Here is a 24383-nt window from a genome sequence, read left to right on the forward strand (position 1 = left end):
AATGATACTACAAGTGTGAAAAAGAAAAAACTCGACTAACTACTAACCTTTTATCCTAATTCTCGACCTCCATACTCTTCTATTCAGGGTCATGTTATAGGTAAGTTACAGATATACCACTAGACTATGTTCTTAAAAGACTCTTCGATTTCAATGCAAGAATCTAAAGATTGTGAGAAATAAAAAGCTATTCAAATGAGCTCTAAACTAGGATCAGAAACTATTAATGCTCAAATATGAATGCCTAATATACATTGTGTAACGATTCAACCGGTCGTTTTGCCTTTTAGAACCCCATTCTCCTAAATATGACTCCCCGTATATGTTTTTACTGTTTTATGACTTGCGAGGATGATTAGTTCCGGATTTGAAAGTGTTCGGGTTGAAATCGGAACACTTGGTTCCTTAGTTTGGCATTAAAAGGCCAAGTTTGACTTAGGTCAATATTTTTAGAAAACGACCCCGGAATAGGAATTTGACGGTTCCAATAGTTTCGTATGATAATTTTGGACTTAGGTGTATATTCGAATAGGGTCTTGGACAACTCGGGAGTGTTTCGATGCTTAATAGTGAAAACTAGCTATTTGAACACTTTAAGGTTCTTTAAATTTGGTTTGGAGTAGGTTTTGGAGTAATCGAGGTCCGTTTGGAATTTTGAGTCTAGGAATAGTTCTGTATGGTGATTTAAGACTTGCACGTAAAATTTGGAGTCATTCCGCGTAGTTTAAGTATGTTTCGGCGCGTTCAAAGTAAGTTTGAAGAATTTAAAATTTCTAAGTTGAATCAATTTGGTTTGAGGTATGATTCTTAGTTTTGATATTATTTTACACGTTCCGAGGGTTCAAGCGAGTCCGTTTTATGATTTCAAAATTTTTGGTATGTTCGGGCGGGGCCCCGGGGGCCTCGGGTGTTAACTGGACGAATATGGAGTCATTCCAATTTTGGAATATGGAGTACCGGCTGAAGCTTCCAGCTTCTGCTGCAATCACACATGCGCTTGGCCAGTCGTAGGTACGAGCTCACAGAAGCGAGCCCCAAGCCGCAAAAGCGAAGAAGGGAAGGCAGGCCACAAGCCGCAGAAGCAGGATTTTTTATCGCACCTACGAGCGCACACGTGTGAAGCAAGGCACGCAGAAACGGAGAAATGTGCAGGTGCGAAGGCTTTGGGCTTTAAGCAAAGTGGGGGAGTCTGCTATCTATGATTTGATTGCACGATTTTGTACGATATTAGTTTTTGGGCTGAGGCATACTTGTTGATTGGTTATGACTTGCAGAGGTTGATATCAGGGATGACTTGAGTAAGAGAATTTCTTGAATACGGGTTATATCGAACTTTATGAAAAATTATGAAATGATTAAATTGTTATTTTGAAGGATGTAGTACGCGCAGAGTGTAAATTTGATCGGTGGTGTTGAGGCAGTGTTACCACTTCGAGCGTTGCTGTGCTAATGAGGCACGTGTCTTTCAGCCCGTTTGGGCGGTGCAATTTAGAATCTGAAATTACATTTAATGGTGCCAGGATTTGTGGTAATTCTGTATGATTATGGATTCTACATTTTAGTAGAAGAAAGGTAAGAAGAATAATTTTAAATTCGCATAAGGTATTTTCAGAGTGAGCATTACAGTTGAGGTATTTATGGAGGTACTTAAGAAGAGTATAGTACTAACGGGACTTATGGTGGTGTGGTGTTATGTTAGGGTGTCTTGTAGTGAGCTTTGGGTAAGGATCGTGGAGTTCTAACAAGGAGAAGTATCAAATTGAGGATAATTCATAAGAAACTCGAAGTAAATAGGACAACTGGGTAGTAGGCTAGACCAGTATGGTGATGGCATGATAGATGTGGTGTGTTGTGCAGGATTAAGATTTACATGTACAAGGTGACAATTCATTCTTGAAGGCAAGTTCACGAGTTCTGGACAGAATGGTCAGTGTTGTATATTTAGATGAATGTTATAGTTGCTCGGTAATCCATGAGAGGGGTGCGCGGTTGAAAGAGGCATTGTGTTTTGATTTACAGATGTTCATTGGTATTGCGGTACTCTCCTGGTTGAAAACTGTTGATATTCAATTTTGCTATATGGCACAAAAGAATTTTAGGATTATTCCTCGTGGGATGATCGTGTATGAGAGATGTGTTAGACATTCTGGCGGTAGAGTTGAGATCAAATATGGGATTCGTGTGTTATATGGATTTGGAGACTGGGAGTTCTTAAGAGCAGGTTGTTTCCATGGTTGTGGACTGTGAAGTCATGGCCGAAGCTAGCTAGACGATAGTATGTGTTATGATTCAGTCATTGTGAGCTTTTGGAGGGTTATTTATCCATGTATGGGTGCCCAGAGTTGATTTGGGGGTCTATTGATAGGCCCAATTAGGATGTGTATTCTACACCGAGTCGGATTGGTTGACTTCATATTGCTATTGTTGAGGGATATGCCATTCGGTTGTTGTTGAGCTTATTCGTATTTTGATATGTTCGGTGAGTTACTCTTCTATGCTACAAGGGGTTTTGATTCGTTGGTTGTATGCACCCATGGTGCAGTTCTATTGGGGGCCTTATAACGGAAATTGCGCGAGATGGGTATTTGGGTGATGCATGAGTGGTTGCGCATTTGTTACATTCTTTCGGGTTTGTGTAGCATTGTATCATTTGCTTCTCCGGGGTTATGGTAATGCACTTTGAGTACTTGATGTCGGATTGCACGTGGTTATTATTTTGAGCATGTGGCTGAGGTACTTCATATGGATCAATATTTGGATGGGGTCGCACATAGAGGCCGAGTTATGTTGAGGTATGATCCTTGTATTAGATTCGTGTGTTATGGTTCTACGGTGTGTAATGGGGTTTTTTGCATTGCGTTAGGGTGGTACCCGTCGAGCTTACGGGACGATTCTCTTATTTGAGTTATTTTCATGATTGAGTACATTTGGAATGTTGCTTATTGGTGCACGGATTGCACAGGTTGTGGCTTTAGATAGTATTGGTGTGGCATGTCAGTAGAGTAGCTGATATTTGATAAGGTGAAGTCGTCGGATCTAGGATGGGTACTAACAGATTTGATTGTGGCATATTTAGAAGGATAATATCGAAAGTCGACTTAGAAATTTTGCTATGGCTCCTGTCGAAGGAGAGGGAGCTCCACGACTGATAGATCTGATAAATGGTTACGAGTCTCTGCGTGTTTCTTTCATCATTGGTGGTGTACGAAGGTTTTAGAATAGAGTCTTGTTTGATATGAGGTTTATTACCGGCATGGGTTGTTTCGAGCAACTACGATGATTAGAAAGCATTGCTTCGATCATTTGAGCTATGTGGTATTTGAAGTTTTGAGTATTTGAGTTATGGTAACGGCTTTTGGTACAACTTGTTCAGACTTATACAGTGTGTAGGTTGCGGGATTCTGACCTTATAAGAATTCTGGATGTTGGAAATTGAATTCTAAGGCTTGTGGACTAGGTAGAATTAAGAAATTTCAGTTTATGTGGTGATATCACACCTATAGGGGATAGGGTGACATGGTATCACCCCCAGGTACATGCGTGGTAAGATGGAATAGTGATTTGCTGGCTTGGAAACAACTCTTGGCACGTTCGAGGACGAATGTATATTTAAGTGGGGGATGATGTAACGACCCGCCGGTCGTTTTGAGCGTATTAGCCCATATCCCCTATTTACTGCATTCCCCGTATCTGTTTATGCTTATGTGACTTGCCGGGAGGTCTTGTTTTGGTTCCGGTGTGGTTTTAGAGTGAATTGAGACACTTAGTCTCTTAATTGGAAGCTTAAGTCTTAGGATTTTGACTGTAGTCAGAATGGTGTCAAGACGACTCTAGAATGGAGTTTCGTCGGTTCTGTTAGCTCTGTTGGGTGATTTTAGACTAAGAAGTGTCTCCGGACTGTGAATTTGAGGTCTGTAGCTGATTTAGGCTTGAAATGGCAAAAGTCAAATTTTCAGAAGTTTGACCGAGGAGGTTGACTTTTTGATATCAGGGTCGGATTTCGATTCCGGAAGTTGGAGTAGGTTCATGGTGTCATTTTTGACTTGTGTGTAAAATTTGAGGTCAATCGGACGTGGTTTGGTAGGTTTCGACGTCATTGTGGAATTCAGAAATTTAGAAGTTCTTTAGGCTTGAATTCGGGTGTAATTTGGCATTTTGATGTTGTTTTGAGGGATTCGAAGGTCCGACTAAGTTCGTATCGGGTTATAGGACTTGTTGGTATAATTGGTTGAGGTCCTGGAGGCCTCAGGGTGATTTCGGGTAGTTAACGGTTTGATGGGAGTTGAGAAATTGCAGCTGAAACTGCTGCTATTGGTGTAACCGCACCTGCACAGTGGGAATCGCAGGTGCGAGCCCACATATGTGAAGAAGGAGCCGCAGATGTGGCTAAGGAGTATCTGGGCAGAGGACGCATGTGCGATGGCATTCCCGCACCTGCGATGGTCGCAGAAGCAGATTTAGGGGCGCATGTACGATTTTGGACCGCATGTGCGATGTAGTTCCCGCACCCGCGAAGAGCGCAGATGCGGTCACTTGATCGCAAGAGCGGAGTCAATGTTTAATAGTGAACACCATAAGTCGATCTTAGAACGGAGTCCTAAATCTTCAACTGATGGTACCCCTACCTCAAGTAGATCTTAGAGAACACCCTGCAACTGGTCAAATAGATCATCAATACGCGGCAACGGGTACTTATTCTTAATAGTGACTTTGTTCAATTGGCGATAATCAATACACATCCGCATAGTGCCATCCTTCTTCTTCACAAATAATACCGGTGTGTCCCAAGGCGATACATTCGGTCTGACGAACCCTTTGGCTAGTAACCCCTCAAACTATTCTTTAACTCCTTCAACTCTTTCGGAGCAATGCGATACGGTGGGATAGATATAGGCTGGGTATCTGAAGCCAAGTCAATACAGAAATCAATATCACGATCTGGTGGCATGCCTGGAAGATCTAAAGGAAATACATCGGAGAAGTCTCATACTACAGGCACTGAATCAATCGTCGGAGTCTCTGCAGTAGTATCCCGAACATAGGCCAGATAAGCCAAACAACCATTCTCAGCCATGTGTCGAGCCTTTAGAAAGAAATAACCTGATTAGATGCGCTCACAGACAAACCCTTCCATTCCAATCTAGGTAATGCTGGAATCGCCAAGGTAACAGTCTTGGCATGGCAATCTAGGAGGGCATGATATGGAGATAACTAGTCCATGCCCAGGATGATCTCAAAGTCAGTCATCTCAAGCAGAAAAAGATCTACTATAGTTTCATAACCACAAAATGTAACAATGCAGGACCGGTAGATCCGATCCACAACAACAGAATCTCCCACAGGAGTGGACACATAAATAGAAGTACCCAAGGACTCACGAGAAACACCCAGGAAATGAGCAAATACAGATGAAGCATAGGAATATGTAGACCCTGGATCAAATAATATGGAGGCATCTTTGCCACAGACAGAAATAATGCTTGTGATCACAGCATCTGAGGCCTCTGCATATGGTCTGGCCAGAAAAGCATAAAACCGAACTTGAGCGCTACCTAGCTGGCCTCCACCTCTAGGACGGCCTCTACCCACTTGCCCTCCACCTCTGGGCGGTTGGACAGCTGGTGGAGCAACTGGTGCGGTAATTATATGTTGCTGACCCTGTTGTAGTGGTCTACCCCGAAGCCTGGGGCAGAATCTCCGCATATGACTGAAATCCCCGCACTCGAAACAACCCCTCGGTACGATAGGCTACTGACCTGAAGTCTAGCCCTGGTGACCTGAATACCCACTGGAAGAACCCTGAATAGCCGGTGGGCGGTAAGAACTTTCTAGAATAGTGTTGAAATAAGGTCGCACTGGAGCACCCCGAGGAGGCGATGGTACTGGATATGGGGGCTTGCTGGACTGCCCTCTCACGAACTGACCTATACCCCCAGACGGAGCACCTCTGAACTCTCCAGAATATCTAAACCACTTATCTCTCATAACCTTCTCTCGGCTACGCTGACGCACACCCTTAATCCTCCGGGCTATCTCCACAACCAGCTCATAATAAGTCCTCATCTCTACCTCTCAGGCCATAGTCGCCTGAATGCCAGTGTGCAAACCCGCAACAAACCTTCGTACTCTCTCCGCATCAATAGAGAGTATCATAAGTGCATAGAGAGACAACTCAGAGAACCTCGCCTCATAATCGGTCACTAATATCTTACCGTGCTGGAGCTGCTCAAACTAAAACCGCAACTCTTCCCTCTGGGAGGGTGGAATATACCTATCCAGGAAAATACGGGTGAACCTGTCCTAAGTCATAGAAGGATAATTTGTTGGTCTGCCAAGAAGATAGGACTTTCTCCACCTACGGTCTCTGCCCTCCAGCTGAAAGGTAGCAAAATCTATCCCATGACACTCCAATATCCTCATGTTGTGCTGTCTGTCCCTGCACCGATCAATGAAGTCCTGGGGATCCTCATGTCGCTCACTCCTAAAGACAGGAGGATATAGCCTGGTCCATCTATCCAATAGCTTCTGCAGCTCGTCGGCCGTAGTTGGTCTGGGCTCAGGTGTAGGTGCTGCCACTGGATGGGCTCCACCCACGGGTAGTGCACCCTGGGTCTGATATATAACAGCTGCCTGCCCATGAACCTGTGTGGTAGGGGTCTATGCTCCCTCGCCCGCCTGAGATGTGGCTAGGTCTGCCTGAAATAAACCGGCATGAGTCATAGTGTCCATGAACCACAGCATACGGCCCATGACCTCCTGAAATTCCGGTGCGGATGTGAAATCCATCGGAGCTGGCTCGGCTGCGGTCACCTCGCCCTGCTTCTCGATGATAGGATCCTCTACTGGATCCACTGGTGGCATAACTAGAACAACTCTGGGACGTCCCCGTCCCCTACCACGGGCTGGAGCCTTCCCTCAGCCTCTAACAACAGGGAGAGAAACTCTTCCCTGGTTTGGAACCTCATTAGAGCATGTTCTCACCATCTGCGAGAGAATAAGAGAAAAATACTTAGTACTACATCAACTACACCATAGGAGATGAAGAAAGGTAGTTTCCTAACACCATATAGCCTCTCCAAGATAAGTATAGACGTCTCTGTACCGATTCGCAAGACTCTATTAGGCCTGCTTATAACTTGTGAGACCTACGTGAACCTAGTGCTCTGATACCATGTTGTCACCACCCAATTTCACCTATAGGTTGCGATGGCACCCAATATTACAGTTAGGCAAGCCAACTAGTGAATTAAATATATATATTCATTCTTTTAGAAATTTTTTGAGTAATTAAACTCTCCTTACTTGCTATATTTAAGAAAATATGAAAGGTTCTGATTAAATAAAAATCAAGAAAAATAATTCAAACCCCAACTCTACCAGTGTATGTGCCAAGACCTGGTATCACAAGTATATGAGCATCTAGTAGATTATACAAAAATTCTAAATACTGTCTGAAATGAAATAGACAGAATATAAATACAAGGAGAGGCACTAGTTGTTGCAAAACGACTCAGAAAGGAACCTCACCACTAGGCCTTGGGGTAACGTGGATGCGCACCGGTAGGACCACCTAAAACTCATATCTGATCCTGTACAAAAAGTGCAGCAAGCGTAGCATGAGTACGTAAACAACGTGTACCCAGTAAGTATAAAGTCTAATCTCGAAGAATTAGTGACGAGAGGTCGACTTTGACACTCACTATGGGTCAATAATATTAAAACAGAAATATTTAAATAGACATGATTTATGTGAATAACAATAATTTTCTTAACAAGCGAAAATAAATAATTCTTTCAAATTCAATAATTTCCAATTAATCATTTATCTTCACAAGCTGCAACAAAATGTCAAGGCATCGTGTAATTATTATTATTAAGCACGATTTATACCGAGGTCGTTCAGCCTGGTCCAGAGTATCGTGTACACTGCCGAGGGACGTGAGGCATGATCCATATATGTATCTATATTGCCGAGGCATTCGTCCCACTCCATAAGAAAGGAGGACATTTTCTTATGAACCTCCAGAATGAGAAGTTATCACAAGGCTAACACATAAGGATGTACGATTTTAATTAACGGTGAAGTAATTTGCGCAAAAATTCAAATATGTAAAATTCCAGTCTTTTATTATTTCCTCTAACAATTTCAAATATAAATCCAGTACTTTAATTAATAAAGGATGCAAGTAATTCATGATTTGAGTCCTAAACTACCCCGGACATAGCATAATTAGTAGTTACGCACGGACTCTCGTCACATCGTGCGTACGTAGCCTCCACAATTAGCGACAATTATTAATTTAAATCACATATGGGGTAAATTCCCTCTTATAAGGTTAGACAAGAGACTTACCTTGTCTCAAAGCCCGCTTCTCGATCACAATGTCCCATTTAAGCCTCAATTCGATGCCAAAAAATCCGAAACTAGCCAAATGTTATATAAATAATAAATTCATGCTTAAAAATTTGAAATAATAGTATTAGATTAATTACCCGACCCAAAATGGTAAAATTCCTAAAATTTACTCCGGACCCACATGCACGGATTCTGGAAATTTTCGGGAAAATCGTTACCCATAATCTCAAGAACTCAAATATATAATTTTCATCCCATTCCATAACCATTTTCGTGGTTAAAATCTCATTTTTATCCAAACCTAGGTTTTTCATCTAAACACTTGATTTCCACAATTACATCTGATAACTCATCATACCCAAGATAACATCTAAATTGACCATACTAAGTAATAAGAGATCTACTCTAGTCTCCAGACTCCCAATAGTCATCACATATGACCGATATACACAGCCCACAATGACAAAATCGCCCACCGGCGTAGACATATGAACAGGTGAAACTAGAGACTCACGGGGCATATCCAGATAATGAGAGAAATACGAGGACACATATGAATAAGTGGGACTAGGGTCAAATAATACAGAGGCATCTCTATGGAAAACTAAGACAATACCTGCAATCACAGCATCCGAAGCAATGGCATCTGGTCTAGTAGGGAGTGCATAGAAATGGGCCTGACTTCCACCTGATCGGCCTCCCCCTCTATGGTGACCCCTAGCTGAATGAGCTCCACCCCGATCTGGCTGGGCGGGTGGTGAAGTAACTGGTGCCGAAGTCAAAGGCTGACTCCTTTGCTGAGATGAAGCTCCCGAAAGGCGGGGACAATGCTTCTTGATATGACCCAAATCTCCGCACTCAAAGCAACCTCTCTTTGCAAATGGCGGTGGGGACTGAAGGGAACCCCGAGCTCCGGAATAAATGCTAGAAGGCCCGGACACAAATGAACCTTGAGCTGATGGTGCATGAGACAAACTCTGAGCTGGTAGTGCACTGAATGAAGACTGGCCCTGCTGATATCTATGTGCACCATGGCTAGATGATGCACCACGGTGAACCGGGAGAGTCGTCTGAGCATGTATTAAAGGACGACCCCTACCGTGGTGGAACTGACCCCCCAGAAGGAACACCGTTGAATACACCCTGTACACGAGGCCTCTTAGCCTCCCTCTCAACCCGCTTCTGGATGTGAACCATCTCAATCTAACGAGAAATATCAACAACCTCATCAAATGTAGCACCAGACACTCTCTCTCTAGTCATAAGCAATCACAGCTAAAAAGTGAGGCCATCTATGAACCTCCTGATCCTTTCCCTATCTGTGGGAACCAACCATATAGCATGACAGGCCAACTCTGAAAATCTCATCTCATACTACGTCACAGACATATCACTCTAACGAATCTGCTCGAACTGCCTGCGCAGATCCTCTCTGTGGAATTGAGGCACGAACTTCTCCAGAAAGAGAATGGAGAATTGCTTCCAGGTAAGGGGTATTGCGCCGGCCAGCCTACGGCTCTCGTAAGCCTCCCACAAACTGAAGGCATCCCCAGAAAACTAAAAAGTAGTGAACGAGACCCCACTGGTCTCTAGAATACTGGTTGTACGGAGTATCCTCTGACACATGTCCAAGAAGCCATGCTCATCCTCTCCCTCTGCACCACTGAAAGATGGAGGTCGGAGCCTCCCAAACCTCTCCAATCTATGCTGCTCATCCTCGGGCATAGCAGGAAACACATAGTCCTGAGTAGCTGCAATAGGTTGGGCTGGTGGTGCCCCCGGTGTCTGGAGTCCCTGTACCACCTACTCTGGTGTGCAGGAGGCGGGAGTCTGAATGCCTCCCCCGGCCTGAGAAGTGGCTACTGCGGCCGGAACAAAGACTGCCTGAGAAATACTGGTGCATATGGTTAGATTATGAAGCTAAGGCCTCCTAAAGGCCTGGAATCACAATGGGCACAGGTGGTGCCTGAGCTGGTCCTACAGGCTCATCCACAACTGGAGCCTGCTCTTGAACTGGGGCAACAGGTGGATCTGCAGGTGCTGCCCTAGTTGTGGTGCGAGCTGCACCTCTGCCCCTACCGCAGCCTCTACTGCGACCTCGGCCTCTCGCGGCTCTGACTAGTGGTACTGGTGGCTGTCCATCCTGCCTCATAGTATGCGCCCTCACCATCTGTGAGAGAATTAGGACAACAAAAATTTAGTTACCAGAATCAAAAGATTTGCACGACTAGAATTCAAGAATGTGAAGTTTCCTAATGGTTCGGCAGCCTCTCGAAGATAAGTACAGACGTCTATATACCGATCCGCAAGACTCTACTAAACCTGCTCATAACTCGTGAGACCTATGTAACCTAGGCTCTGATACCAACTTATCACGACCCAAAATCTAACCGCTGTGATGGCGCCTATCGTGGAACTAGGCAAGCCACAACTCAACATCTCAACACAGAAAAAATCTTTGAACATAAAGACGGAAGCAATTTAATAATTTAGGAAAGCCTTTTTGAAAACAGAAATATCCAAAATATGATACAATCCATCCCAAAACCGGGGTGTCACAGAGTACAGTGTCTAGAGAAATAAGCTGAAAATACAACTAGTGATAAAGAAGGAGAGTCAAGGCCTGTGAACGCCGTGCAGCTACATTGGTAGTCTCCAAACTATGAAGCCGCAATCAGTAGCTGCTGTCTTGACCAAATATGCTTGGATCTGCACACGAGGTGCAGGAAGTAACGTGAGTACATCCAACTTAGTAAGTAACAAGTCCAAACTTTGGACTGAAAGGTAGTGATGAACTCAACCGGTACATATAAAATAGAAATAACTGAACAGAAACGTAGGCATGCTTTCAAGTTAAATAGGCAACTCAAAATAGTAAGTGAAGCATATTCGAATAGTGTAAAGAATATAACTCTGATATCTCTACATGCCAATGCACATGCTGTATGTGATGCACCATGCTGTCAGCCTCATGTGCTCACACTCTCGAATTCTCAACCACTCGGTACTGTATATGGCTTATACGGCCCAGGGAAGATCCATCCCGGAACATATACATCACTGACTATAAGTCACCCAGTACCGAGGAAGGCCAATCCAGCCTTGTGGACAATATCCATCTCCATGTATCAAGTACTTCGGACAAGATCCATGCCCAGGGAAGATCTATCCCTCAATAATATAAACCGCTCTCACTGGGGGTGTGTACAGACTCCGGAGAGGCTCCTATAGCCCAAGCGCAATCATAAAATCAGTATAACTGTTGCAACGTGCAACCCGATCCCACAACTGTCACTCATAATCAGGCTTTCAGCCTCACTCAGTCATCAATCTCTCCAGTCTTACTCACGGGCTCACAATATCATAAAAACTAGGCCGAAACAATGATATGATATATCAATAACTAACAACTAAGACGAAGATATGATATGAAATGCATGAACATGACTGGGTACATAATATCAATGAAATCAGTGAGATGACAGCAAGAAACGACCACTAGGGGTCCCAACAGTACTGGCATAAATCCTAAATATGATATCTTGCATGATTGAAAGCTCAATTAATTTATCATAAGATGAAAACACGGATATCAACAATATAGAGTCACTATACAATGCCATGGAATCAACCAGGCCACAATTCTCATGGTGCACGCTCGCACTCCCGTCACTTGGCAGGTGCGTCACCTCAATACCAATCATATAGCACATAGTTCAAGGTTTCGAACCCTCAGAACCAAGTTTGAAAGCGTTACTTACCTCAAACCGAGAAAATCCTACTCCGAAATGCCTTTGCCCCTCAAATCAGTTTCCAAATGCCCCGAATCTAGCCACACGCAGTACAGTATAATTAATTTAGGCTAAAGGAATCAATTCCACATGAAAAATACGAGATTATAAGCCAAAATCCGAAATAGACTCGACCCGGCGCGGGCCCACCCCTCGAAATCCAACAAAAGTCACAAAACCCGAAAGCCCATTCACTCACGAGTCTAACTATACTAAATGTATCAAAATCCAACCTCAATTGCCCCTCCCAAAATCCAAATTTCACTCTCTAATTCCCAAGCCCTAATCTCCCAAATCTCATCTCAAACACTCATCCACTAGGTGTAAAAATCAGTGGGAAAACACCATTATTGAAGATAAATAGGCACAAGGAACTTACCTCAGTGATTACGCCGAAATCTCTCTCAAAATCCCCAAACTCTGAGCTAAAAAATGATGAAACATCTCAAAGTCTTCTATTTATAGGTTCTGCCCAGACTTCTCGCACCTGCGGCTCCATTTACGCATCTTCGAGCAAAGCCCCGCTTCTAGGAAAAAATCACTAAACACTAACTCCGCTCCTGCGATCAAGTAACCGCATATGCGCTCTTCGCGGGTGCGGGAACTACATCGCACCTGCGGTCCAAACTCGCGCATGCACCCCTAAATCCGCTTATGCGACCATCGCAGGTGCGAGAATGCCATCGTGCATGTGTCCTCTGCCCAGATCTTCCTTAGCCGCATATGCGGATCCTCCTTCGTTTTTGCGGGCTTGCACCTGTGGTTCCAACTCCGCAGGTGCTGTTACACTAGTAGCAGCAACTTCAGTTGCAATTCCTCAACTCCCATCAAGTCGTTAACCATCCGAAATCACCCCGAGGCCTCCGGGACCTCAACCAATTATACCAAGAAGTCCTATAACCCGATATGAACTTAGTCTAACCTTCGAATCTCTCAAAACAACATCAAAACGCCAAATTACACCCGGATTCAAGCCTAAAGAACTTCTAAACTTTCAAATTCCACAACGACGCCGAAACCTACCAAACCACGTCCAATTGACCTCAAAATTTACACACAAGTCAAAAAATGATACCATGAACCTACTTCAACTTCTAGAATCAAAATCCGACACCAATATCAAAAAGTCAACCCCCTATCAAACTTTCAAAAATTTGACTTTCGCCATTCTAAGCCTAAATTAGCTACAGACCTCAAATTCACAGCCTGGACACGTTCCTAAGTCCAAAATCACCTAACGGAGCTAACGGAATCGACGGAACTCCATTCTGGAGTCGTCTTCACATCATTTTGACTATGATCAAAATACTAAGACTTAAGCTTCCAATTAAGAGACTAGGTGTCTCAATTCACTCCAGAACCAAAACAAGACCTCCCGGCAAGTCACATAAGCAGAAATAAATACAGGGAATGAAGTAAATAGGGGATTGGGGCTAATACGCTCAAAACGACCGGCCGAGTCGTTACACTTCAGTCCTAAAATCATTTAAGGACTCAGCCACTGCGATAGCTTCATCGACGTCTTAGACTTGACGCTGCTGCAATTCCTGTTTGGCCCAGTTTTGAAGGCCATCTATGAAGGTGAATAGCAAGTCATCGCTTGCCATGTTTGGAATCTGCAGGATAAGTTTAGTGAATTCCTTCACGTACTCACTAGTGGAAGTTATTTTCATGAGCTCTCTCAACTTCCTGCGTGCCTCATTGACAACGTTTTGGGGGTAGAACTGGCGTTTCAGTTCGAACTTGAACTGTTCCCAGCTCTTGATGGATCAAGTTCCCTTCTCCATGTCCTATTTCTTCCTCCTCCACCATAGCATAGCGGTGTCAGCAAGATACATCGTTGCTGCCCAGATCTTGGCAGCCTCATCAACGATGTTGAGGTGCTCAAAGTAGTCTTCTATCATCCAGATGAAGTTCTCTACATCTTGAGCATTTTGTTCACCCCTAAACTCCTTTGGTTTTGGGCCCTCGATTTTTGTTTCACGCACTGTTACATGTCCAGTGCCACCAGCTAACCTTGCTGCCTGCAGTTTTTGCTTTAGGGCTTCAACTTCCCTATGCAACGATGATACAACCTCGGCCAGTTTAAGCTCAAGGTTGGTCAGTCCATCCCTGTGCTCCTTGAACACTTGATCTAATGCCTCTCTGACGTCTCCTAGCTCTTTTAGGGCAGTAGACTCAAGTGAGCAGAACTTGCCTTCAACAACTTCAATACGCTGGTTTAACGCAGCTAAACCAGCCTCGGTGAGATCCATTCTCACGTCTAAACGATTTGAGGCAGAAGCCTCACAATCTTTACCACGGCCAACCTGTTGTGGGGGTAGCTCAAAAGTTGGCACCTCACTTGTTAAGGATATGGCGGGATCTCGCGCTTTGCTCGTCCCTCTATTCTTTGCTTTGTGTTTCTGTATTGGTGATTCGTCTCTCCCACGAATGTTGTCTAAGGTAACATCATCTCCATCAGTTGCTAGGGTCAATTAACCTTGATCTGATACCAATTGTCACGGGACCTTTTTCTGAGGGCTCCGTGAGGACAACAAGATAGCCTGACTACTACTCTTGCTTCAGTCCTAACCAATAAATAAGCACAATATCGTGCTTGAACCAATGCAATCACACAAACTCAAAGGTTGGAAGACAATAAAATGAAAGACACACAAAGATTGGGAGGCCAAGGCCAATTTTCGGGTTTACTTCATACAAGTAAAAGAGATCTGCCTTCTAACAAGGCATATACATGTCTATATATACAATGAATGTCCACAGGCAGCTAGGCTGGCTGTGGACCCGTCCAGCTGTGGTGCACTGCTTTATGCTGGCATCATGTGATCTCCATGAATATGTTGGCAACCCATGTGCCAATGGTCATGTCCAGTTGTTGTGCCCCAGTCCTTGCTGGCAGATAGTTGCCTCCAAGATTGCCCAGACAGGCTGTGGTCCTACCCAGTTGTGTAGCACATGTCTTTACTGGAAGTGAGTTGCCTCCATGATTGTCCTGGCAGGCTATGGTCCTGCCCAGCTGTGTTGCATATGACCTTGCTGGCAGAGTGTAGCCTCCATGAGGGCCCGGACAGCCTGTGGGATTGTTGTCTCCATGTGCAAAGACCTCCTGGTCTTTGGCAGCCAAGTTTGGCTCGGATTGCAGCCCTTTAGGCGGCAAATTTGGTCGGAAAATATGCGGGTCGGTACACTCTTGATCTTATTGCTCAAATCCATTTCCCTTTGCCTCATTTCTTCCCCTTCTGTCGTATCCATCAAAGTCTTGACAGCTTTCTCAATGGTCGATGTTGTCACCAATTCCTCTCGACTAGCCCAACTCTTTACAGAGGTTCCGATCTTCAGCACATTGGTTACCAAAATAAAGTTATAAGGCTGGTCGTATTGGATTGGCCAAGTTTCTAGAGGCACTCCCATGTTAATGCTCTCGATACAAGAATTCCATCCACAATGACTCAAAAATGAACCTATGGTTGCTTTGTTCTAAACCAAGCGCGAGCTCATTGACTTGCTTTTGTGAGAATGTAGTGGTTGTTCCAAACGAGACGAGTATCACTGTATTAACATCTTGCTTGTTTATAAATTCTAGGCATTCATGACGAGTTGATCTGTTGCTTGAGTCACGTGATTCAAGCAGCATATGAAGTGGACTAACAGCCCACAGCGGTTTTTTGTGTATTGCATTGGCAAGTAAACCTAGGTACTTACCTTCTAGTTCTCTGCAGGAGTTCATGATTTTCTCCTGAGCCGAGCGTCCGCTCATGTTCCTCTCTAACGAACACTGCCATATCTGGTGCACACCAATTATCCAACAACGGAAACTCGTCCTGCATTTGCTGGATCATTTTGTCATGATCATCATCAAGTATGTCATCAATACTTTGTCGGAGCATAGCATATCTTGTAAAAGCCGAAAAGGAGTGGAACTTATAAGACTCTACATTCGGGAATGAATATGACTAATTATCTCTTTGCATTGGTTGACAGTTTAAGGCATGTTCTATGAATGGGCTCGCTGAGTTTTTTCAAGAAGATTAGAAGCGATGCGATGCCAGACCATCGCCAGCTTCTCTGGTATCTTCTGTTTCACAAGGTAGCGAAAGGTCATTGAAAAGAATGTTAGAGAAGAACTGCGAAATGAGGTAACTTACAATATAATGAGCTTAGATGCTTAACTACAGAAAATACATGTATCATACTTCTCATACTTAATTTCGAGTTAGTATGCATTTAAAAAATTAAACAGAAATGAATGTGCCACTCTATCGATAAACATGTATAATAAAGGCATCATGTGATATGAAGATCTAAGAAATTGAACTAATTAAGAGATCCCTCAAATTTCTGCAGACATGATCATTTTCTATAAGGTGGTGTTTGACTTCTCTTAAACCAAGAAACCTTGTTAAAAAGATAATTAAGTAAACTAAAAGAATTTCCTTACAATTTAAACTTTCAGATGTATGGCATTTATTTATCTGATGCATGAATGGATATTTTATTTTCTTATGCCAAGACAGCATCCAAACTGATGTTCCCTCTCCCTTAGCTTTTTGATTATCAGTGGTATCCGAGCCAACTTTTTCCTGCACCTCGACTAATTTAACAGGTCATTGCTACCCCGCGCCAATATAAATATCTAATAACTTTGTCCACCAATAAGAAAAAAATGCAATACTAAGGTTCAAATACCTTTATCCCCTTCAGATGATCTGAATATTATAATCTACTAATGAGCTCTAAAGTAAGATCATAATCTACTAATTCTCAAATTTGAATGTCTGATATACACTAATCTAGCTTGATTGGAGATGGACTTCTCTTATTTTAGTAATACAAGACTGCTTCTTCCATTGGCTATCAAGGTTATGCCAACAGTGAATAATAAAACTGAGAGCTCTATGTTTATTTACTTAGTTTTGAAGAAAAACCACCAATGTGACTACTAGTCTTTCATATAAGGAAAAAGATAAGAAAAAGTAAGGCTTACTTGTCTTTCTCCTTAGTCGCGTATTAAAACGATACGGCCTATGAAGTTATTTAATAATACATAATACGCGCAAGTCCTCAGGCATGGCTAACAGAGTTCTTGATCTTATTGCTTAATTCCATCGCCCTTTGCCTCATCTCTTCCCCTTCTGTCGTACTCATCAAAGTCTTGACAGCTTTCTCAATGGTTGATGCAGTCACCAATTCCTCGCAGCGAGCCCAACTCCTGACAGAGGTTCCAGTCTTCAGCACATTGGTTAAAAAAACAGCGTTAAATGGCTGATCGTAATTGATAGGCTAAGTTGCTAGAGGTGTGAGGTCTATCCATGATTTAAGGCATTTGATAAAGACTTCTAAGTCTTTTTCTTTGAATTGGCAGCTGAATTGTCAACAATCGAAGGAAAATGTCAAATACAGTATGCGTTATAGAGTGAGACTCCGCCTATAAAAGGAGAGCTTCGGCTCTTATCTCTATGCACCAATCTCAAAGGAAAAATATATCTGAGAATTAGAAAGAAAGAGTGAGGTTTCACAGACAGGATATAAGAAAATAGTCTGTGAGAAAAATAGAGAGCGAGCGATATTGTAGTAAGGTGAGAATATCAAAAGAGGATTATTTCTTTTGAGTATTGTAGTGGTCTTTTGAGTATTTTACTCGGACCTAAAAAGTGTAAAATTTTCTTGCTATAGTGATATCAGTTGCTCCTCTCGGGGCCCTTTTCCCCCTTATTCAAAAGGGTTTTCCACGTAAAAATCTTGATGTCGTTGTTACCCTTTTATTCTTGTTAATTACCGTATGTCAGTGATACGTTATTATTCCACTTTTATTACAGTGCATAGTATTTCTGTAGGGGATTTATTCCCAATAACTGGTATCTGAGCACAAGTTATGTTCGCTCACAGAAGTACTATTCACTATCGGTAGTACTATACTCGGTAAAAAAAAAATATTCGGAATAAAGTACGAGGTAGCAAAATTCAACGGAGATAATGGTTTCTCAACATAGCAAAGAAGGATGAAGGATCTGCTCATCCAACAAGGATTAAACAAGGTACTAGATGGTGATGCCAAAAAGCCTGATACCATGAAAGCTAAGGATTGGGCTGACTTGGATTAAAGGACTGCTAGTGCAATCAGGTTGCACTTATCAGATGATGTGGTAAATAACATCATTGATAAAGACACCACACGTGGCATTTAGACAAGGTTAGAAAGCCTATACATGTCCAAAACGCTAACAAATAAATTGTACCTGAAGAAGCAGCTATACGCCCTACACATGGGTGAAGGTACGAATTTTTTGTCACATTTAAATGTGTTTAACGGACTAATCACACAGCTCACCAATTTCGGAGTGAAAAATCGAGGAAGAAGATAAAGTCATCTTGTTGTTGAACTCGTTGCCATCTTGGTACGATAATCTGGAAGCAACCATCCTGCACGGTAAGACTACCATTGAGTTGAAAGATGTCATATCGGCTCTTCAACTCAATAAGAAGATGAGAAAGAAGCCTGAAAATCAAGGACATGCTCTCATCACAGAAGGTAGAGGCAGGAGTTATCAAAGGAGTTCGAGCAACTATGGTAGATCCGGAGCTCGTGGGAAGAGATTGCCCAAATTCAAGGAAGCGAAAAGATGAAACTAGTGGCCAGAAGAATGACGACAGCACAGCCGCCATGGTGCAAAATAATGATAATGTTGTCCTCTTTATAAACGAGAAAGAGGAATACATGTATTTATCAGGTCTAAAGTCGGAATGGGTGGTTGATACATCAGCATCTTACCATGCCACACCGGTAAGAGATCTTTTTTGCAGATATGTAGCAGGTGATTTCGGCCTTGTGAGAATGGGTAACACAAGTTACTCAAAGATTGTGGGGATTGGTGACATTTGTATCCAGACAAATGTCGGATGCATATTGGTTCTGAAGGACGTGCGACATGTACCTGATTTGCGAATGAACTTGATCTCGGGAATAGCTTTAGACCGAGATGAATACGAGAACTATTTTGCAAATCAAAAGTGGAGACTCACCAAGGGATCATTGGTGGTTGCAAAGGGAGTTGCTCGTGGCACGTTGTACAAGACAAATACAGAAATATGCCAAGGTGAATTGAACGCGGCACAAGATGAGATTTTTACAGATTTGTGGCACAAAAGAATGGGTCATATGAGCGAAAAGGAATTGCAGATTCTTGCCAAGAAATCACTCATTTCTTATGCCAAAGGTACAACGGTAAACCCTTGTGACTACTGTTTATTTGGTAAGTAGCATAGAGTCTCATTTCACACATCGTTTGAAAGATTATTGAATATACTTGATTTGGTATATTCTGATATTTGTGGTCCAATGGAAATTGAATAGATGGGCGGTAACAAATATTTTGTTACTTTGATTGATGATGCTTCACGAAAATTATGTATTTATATTTTAAAATCCAAAGATTAGGTATTTCAAGTTTTCGAGAAGTTTCATGTTCTGTGGAAAGGGAGACAGAGTGTCTCCGAAGTGACAATGGAGGTGAGTACACTTCAAAGGAATTTGAGAGTACTGTTCGAGCCATGGGATCAGACATGAAAAGACAGTTCCTGGAACCCCACAACACAATGGCGTAGCCGAAAGGATGAACTGCACCATTGTGGAGAAGGTGAGAAGCATGCTCAGAATGGCTAAACTGCCTAAGTCATTTTGGGGTGAAGTAGTTCAGATAGCCTGTTACCTGATCAATATGAGTCCATCAGTTCCAATGGCGTTTGACATCCCAAAGAGAGATTGGACCAACAAGGAAGTATCCTACTCGCATCTGAAGGTGTTCGGTTGCAAAGCTTTTGCATATGTATCAAAGGAGCAGAGAACACAACTGGATGATAAATATGTTCCCTGCATATTCATCGGATATGGAGATGAAAAGTTTAGATATATATTGTGGGATCTTGTAAAGAAGAAGGTCATCAAAAGCAGAGATGTAATCTTCCGAGAAATAGAAGTTGGAACTGATAATGATATGCCAGAGAAGTCTAAGAATGGTATAATTCCTAACCTTGTTACTATCCCTTCTACTTCTAACAATCCCACAAGTGCAGAAAGTAGGACCGGCGAGGTTGCCGAGCAAGGGGAGCAACCTGGTGAGGTTATTGAACAGGGGGAGCAACTTGATGATGATGTCGAGCAAGTGGAGCACCCCACTCAGGGAGAAGAATAATCTCAACCTCTGAGGAGATCAGAAAGGCCAAGGGTAGAGTCATGCAGGTACTCTGTCACAGAGTATGTCCTCATCAGTGATGAGGGGGAAGCAGAAAGTCTTAAAGAGGTATTGTCCCATCCAGAAAAGAACCAGTGGATGAAAGCCATGCAAGAAGAGATGGAATCTCTAGAGAAAAATGGCACGTACAAGCTGGTTGAACTTCCAAAGGGTAAAAGACCACTCAAATGTAAGTGGGTTTTTAAACTTAAGAAAGATGAAAATGGCAAGTTGGTCAGATATAAAGCTCGATTGGTGGTTTAAGGCTTCAAACAGAAAAAATGTATTAATTTTGACGAAATTTTCTCATATGTTGTCAAAATGACTTCTATTCGAACAATTTTGAGCTTAGCAGCTAGCCTAGATCTTGAAGTGGAGCAGTTGAACGTGAAAATTGCATTTCTTCATGGAGATTTGGAAGATGAGATCTATATGGAGAAACCAGAAGGATTTGAACTAACTGAAAGGAAACACATGGTGTGCAAACTGAATAAGAGTCTTTATGGGTTGAAGCAAACACCAAGACAGTGGTACAATAAGTTTGACTCATTCATGAAAAGTCAAACTTACACAAAGACATATTTTGATCCATGTGTATACTTCAAAAGTTTTTCTGATAATAACTTTATTATATTGTTGTTGTATGTGGATGACATGTTGAATGTAGGAAAAGACAAAGGGATGATCGCAAAGTTGAAGGCAGATTGTCTAAGTCATTTGATATGAAGGACTTGGGCCCAGCACAACAAATTCTCGGTATGAAGATAGTTCGAGAGCAAACAAGCAGAAAGTTGTGGTTGTCTCAGGAGAAGTACATTGAACGTGTACTGGAACACTTCAACATGAAGAATGCTAAGCCAATAAGCACACCTCTTGCTAGTCATCTAAAGCTGAGTAAGAAGATGTATCCTACAACAGTGGAGGAGAAAGGGAGCATGGCTAGAGTTCCTTATTCTTCAGCAGTCGAAAGCTTGATGTATGCAATGGTATGTACTAGACCTGATATTGCTCACGCAGTTGGTATTGTCAGCACGTTTCTTGAAAATCCTGGAAAGGAACATTGGGAAGCAGTCAAGTAGATACTTAGGTACCTAAGAGGTACTGTAGGAGATTGGTTGTGTTTTGGAGGATCTGATCCAATCTTGAAGGGCTATACGGATGTTGATATGACAGATGATCTTGATAATCATAACAAGATACCTGTTCACATTTTCAGGTGGAGCTATATCATAGCAGTCGAAGTTGCAGAAGTGTGTTGCACTCTCTACAACTGAAGCAGAGTATATTGCTGCTACTAAAGCTGGCAAAGAGATGGATTGGCTGAAACGGTTCCTTCGAGAGCTTGGATTACATCAAAATGAGTATGTCGTCTATTGTGACAGTCAAAGTGCAATAGACCTGAGCAAAAACACCATGTATCATACAAGGACGAAGCATATCGACGTAAGATATCACTGGATTCGATAAAGGATAGAGGATGGATCTATGCAGGTCAAGAAGATCCATACAAGTGAGATTCCTTCGGATATGCTGACCAAGGTAGTACCAAGAGACAAGTTTGAGCTATGCAAAGAACTTGTCGGCATGCACTCAAACTAGAATCTTCGGTGTTACCTCCTTCAGGTGAATGGGACTGGAGGGGGAGATTTGTGGGGTCCATCCCATGATTTAAGTCCTTTGATAAAGACTTCTAAGTCTTTTTCTTTGAATTGGCAGCCATCGTTTCTGAATTGTCAACAATTGAAGGAAAATGTCAAATATAGTAGGCGTGAGAGAGTGAGGCTCCGCCTATAAAAGGAGAGCTTCGGCTCTCATCTCTACACATCAATCTCAGAGGAAAAATATATCTGAGAGTTAGAAAGAAAGAGTGAGGTTTCACAGACAGGATATAAGAAAATAGTCTGTAAGAAAAAATAGAGAGTGGGCGATATTGTAGTAAGGTGGAATATCAAAAGAGGATTATTTCTTTTGAGTGTTGTAGTGGTCTTTTGAGTATTTTACTCGGACCTACAAAGTATAAAATTTTCTTGCTATAGTGATATTAGTTGCTCCTCTCGGTGCCGTAGTTTTTTCCCTTATTCAAAAGGATTTTCCACGTAAAAATCTTGGTGTCGTTGTTACCCTTTTATTCTTGTTAATTACCGTATCTTAGTGTTACGTTATTATTCCGCTTTTATTACCGTAAATATTATTTCTGCCGGGGATTTATTCCCAATAAGAGGTACCCCATGCTAATGCTCTCAATACAACTCAAAAATCCACCTGTAGACGGGTGCCCCGAGATCTTCAACTGAGGTGCCCAATTTCTCACCACCATTCCTCTTCCTTTCCTTCTTTCTTCAATCTTCCCATCTTTCTCTTCAAATTTCTCATTTTCCATCTTTTTATCCGCTTCTCTTAGTACCCAAATGAACCTATAGTTGCTTTGTTCTAAACCAAGCGCGAGCTCATTGACTTGCTCTTGTGAGAATGTAGCGGTTGTTCCAAAAGAAAACGAATATTACTGAATTAACATCTTGCTTGTCGAGAAATTCTAGGCACTCATGACGATTCTTGTTGTTAGAGTCGTGCGATTCTAGCAGCATATGAAGTGGACCAACAGCCAACCATGGCTTGTCTTTTGCATTGGCAAGTAAATCTAAGTACTTACCTTCTAGTTCTCTGCAGGAGTTCATGATTTCTCCCAAGTTGAGCTTTCTAAGTAACATTGTCGCAAATTGTGCCCCCGAACTCTCCAACAACGGAAACTCATCCTGCATTTGCCTGATCATTTTGTCATGATCATCATCAAGTATGTCATTAATACTTTGTCGGAGCAAAGAATATCTGGCAAAAGCTGAAATGGAGTGGAACATATAAGACTTTACGTTCGTGAATGAATGAACATCCCTCACATGATCCATCATTTTGGAGTCATGAATTATGACTAAACTCTTTGCATTGGCAGAGAGAGCAATACATGTTCTTCGAATGGGCTCAACGAGGCTTTTAATACAATCGAAGGCAGACCATCACCAGCATATTCTATTTCTGCCAGAGAAGAAGGTACTAAAATGTCATGGAAATGGATGTTTGAGGCCCTGAGATCACCTTGTACGCGCAGTTTCAAATCTTGGTTCCGATCAGCAAGGCAGAGGAAGTGTACTGGTATATTATCAGAAGCGATGAAGCGACCAAGAACAAAGAGCTGATCAATATTGTCTGATGTGTTAGTAGCCATAGGAAGAAGCAGAAAATAACTGAGAAATAGATAATGTACAAATGAATTTAGGATTAACTGCATAAATACTTGTTTCATACTTCTCATACTTCTTTACAACAACAATATACCCAGTGTAATCTCACAAGTGGGGTTTAGGGAGGGTACAGAGTACACAACATTATCCCTACCTTATGCAGGTAGAGAGGTTGTTTCCGATAAACCCTCGACTCAAAGCAAGTATGCATAATCATAGCTGATAAAAATACAGTAGTGAAAAAGTCAAAGAAGCAGTAACAACAATAAGACTTCTCATACTTCTTTGTTGTTATTATTATGCATTTTAAAGATTGAACACAAATGAACGCGCGCCACTCAGCTTGATAAATGTGTATAATTAAGACAACATGTGATATACAAATCTGAGAAATGAACTAATTAAGAGATCCCTCTATGTATGCAAGATGACTTGTTCTACAATAAAGAGTGGATTCATGCTTCACTAAATTTCTGCAGATATGATCATTTTCTATAAGGTGGTGTTTGACTTTCCCTTGAACCAAGAAATCTGTTAACTACTAATTAAGCAATCTAAAAAAATATTCCTTACAATTCAAGCTTTCTAAATAAATTGTTGCACAATTCACGAGGGGAGCCTTGGAGCAACGGTAAAATTGTCTCTGTGTGACCGAACTGTAGAAGTAGTCGCTAATGCTTGCATTAGATTAGGCTGTCTACATCACATCCCATTTGTGCGACCTTTCCTTGGACTCTATGTGAATGCTAGATGCCTTGTGCACCGCGGT

General features: G+C 42.3%; 1 protein-coding gene and 1 pseudogene across 1 annotated transcript; both read right to left on the bottom strand.

Annotated features, from left to right (window-relative positions):
* Positions 1–15052: 15052 nt before the first annotated feature.
* On the bottom strand, positions 15053–18813 carry LOC138893482 (UDP-glycosyltransferase 73C4-like; annotated as a pseudogene).
* Positions 18814–22825: 4012 nt separating this feature from the next.
* On the bottom strand, positions 22826–23598 carry LOC138893484 (zeatin O-glucosyltransferase-like). Its single transcript, XM_070178099.1, has 2 exons — positions 23388–23598; positions 22826–23214 (listed from the first exon to the last, which is right to left on the bottom strand). The coding sequence occupies exons 1-2, from the start codon at positions 23596–23598 to the stop codon at positions 22826–22828; spliced, it is 600 nt and encodes a 199-aa protein (XP_070034200.1).
* Between the last annotated feature and the right edge of the window lie 785 nt (positions 23599–24383).

This window comes from Nicotiana tomentosiformis, chromosome 6, assembly GCF_000390325.3.
Source record: "Nicotiana tomentosiformis chromosome 6, ASM39032v3, whole genome shotgun sequence".
Lineage (NCBI taxonomy): Eukaryota > Viridiplantae > Streptophyta > Magnoliopsida > Solanales > Solanaceae > Nicotiana > Nicotiana tomentosiformis.

Coding starts and splice junctions, on each gene's coding strand:
- LOC138893484 (XM_070178099.1), bottom strand. CDS start 23,598: ATGGCTACTAACACATCAGACAATATTGATCAGCTCTTTGTTCTTGGT. Junction 23,215..23,387: donor AATAGAATATGCTGGTGATG/GTCTGCCTTCGA, acceptor ACTCCATTTCAG/CTTTTGCCAGATATTCTTTG.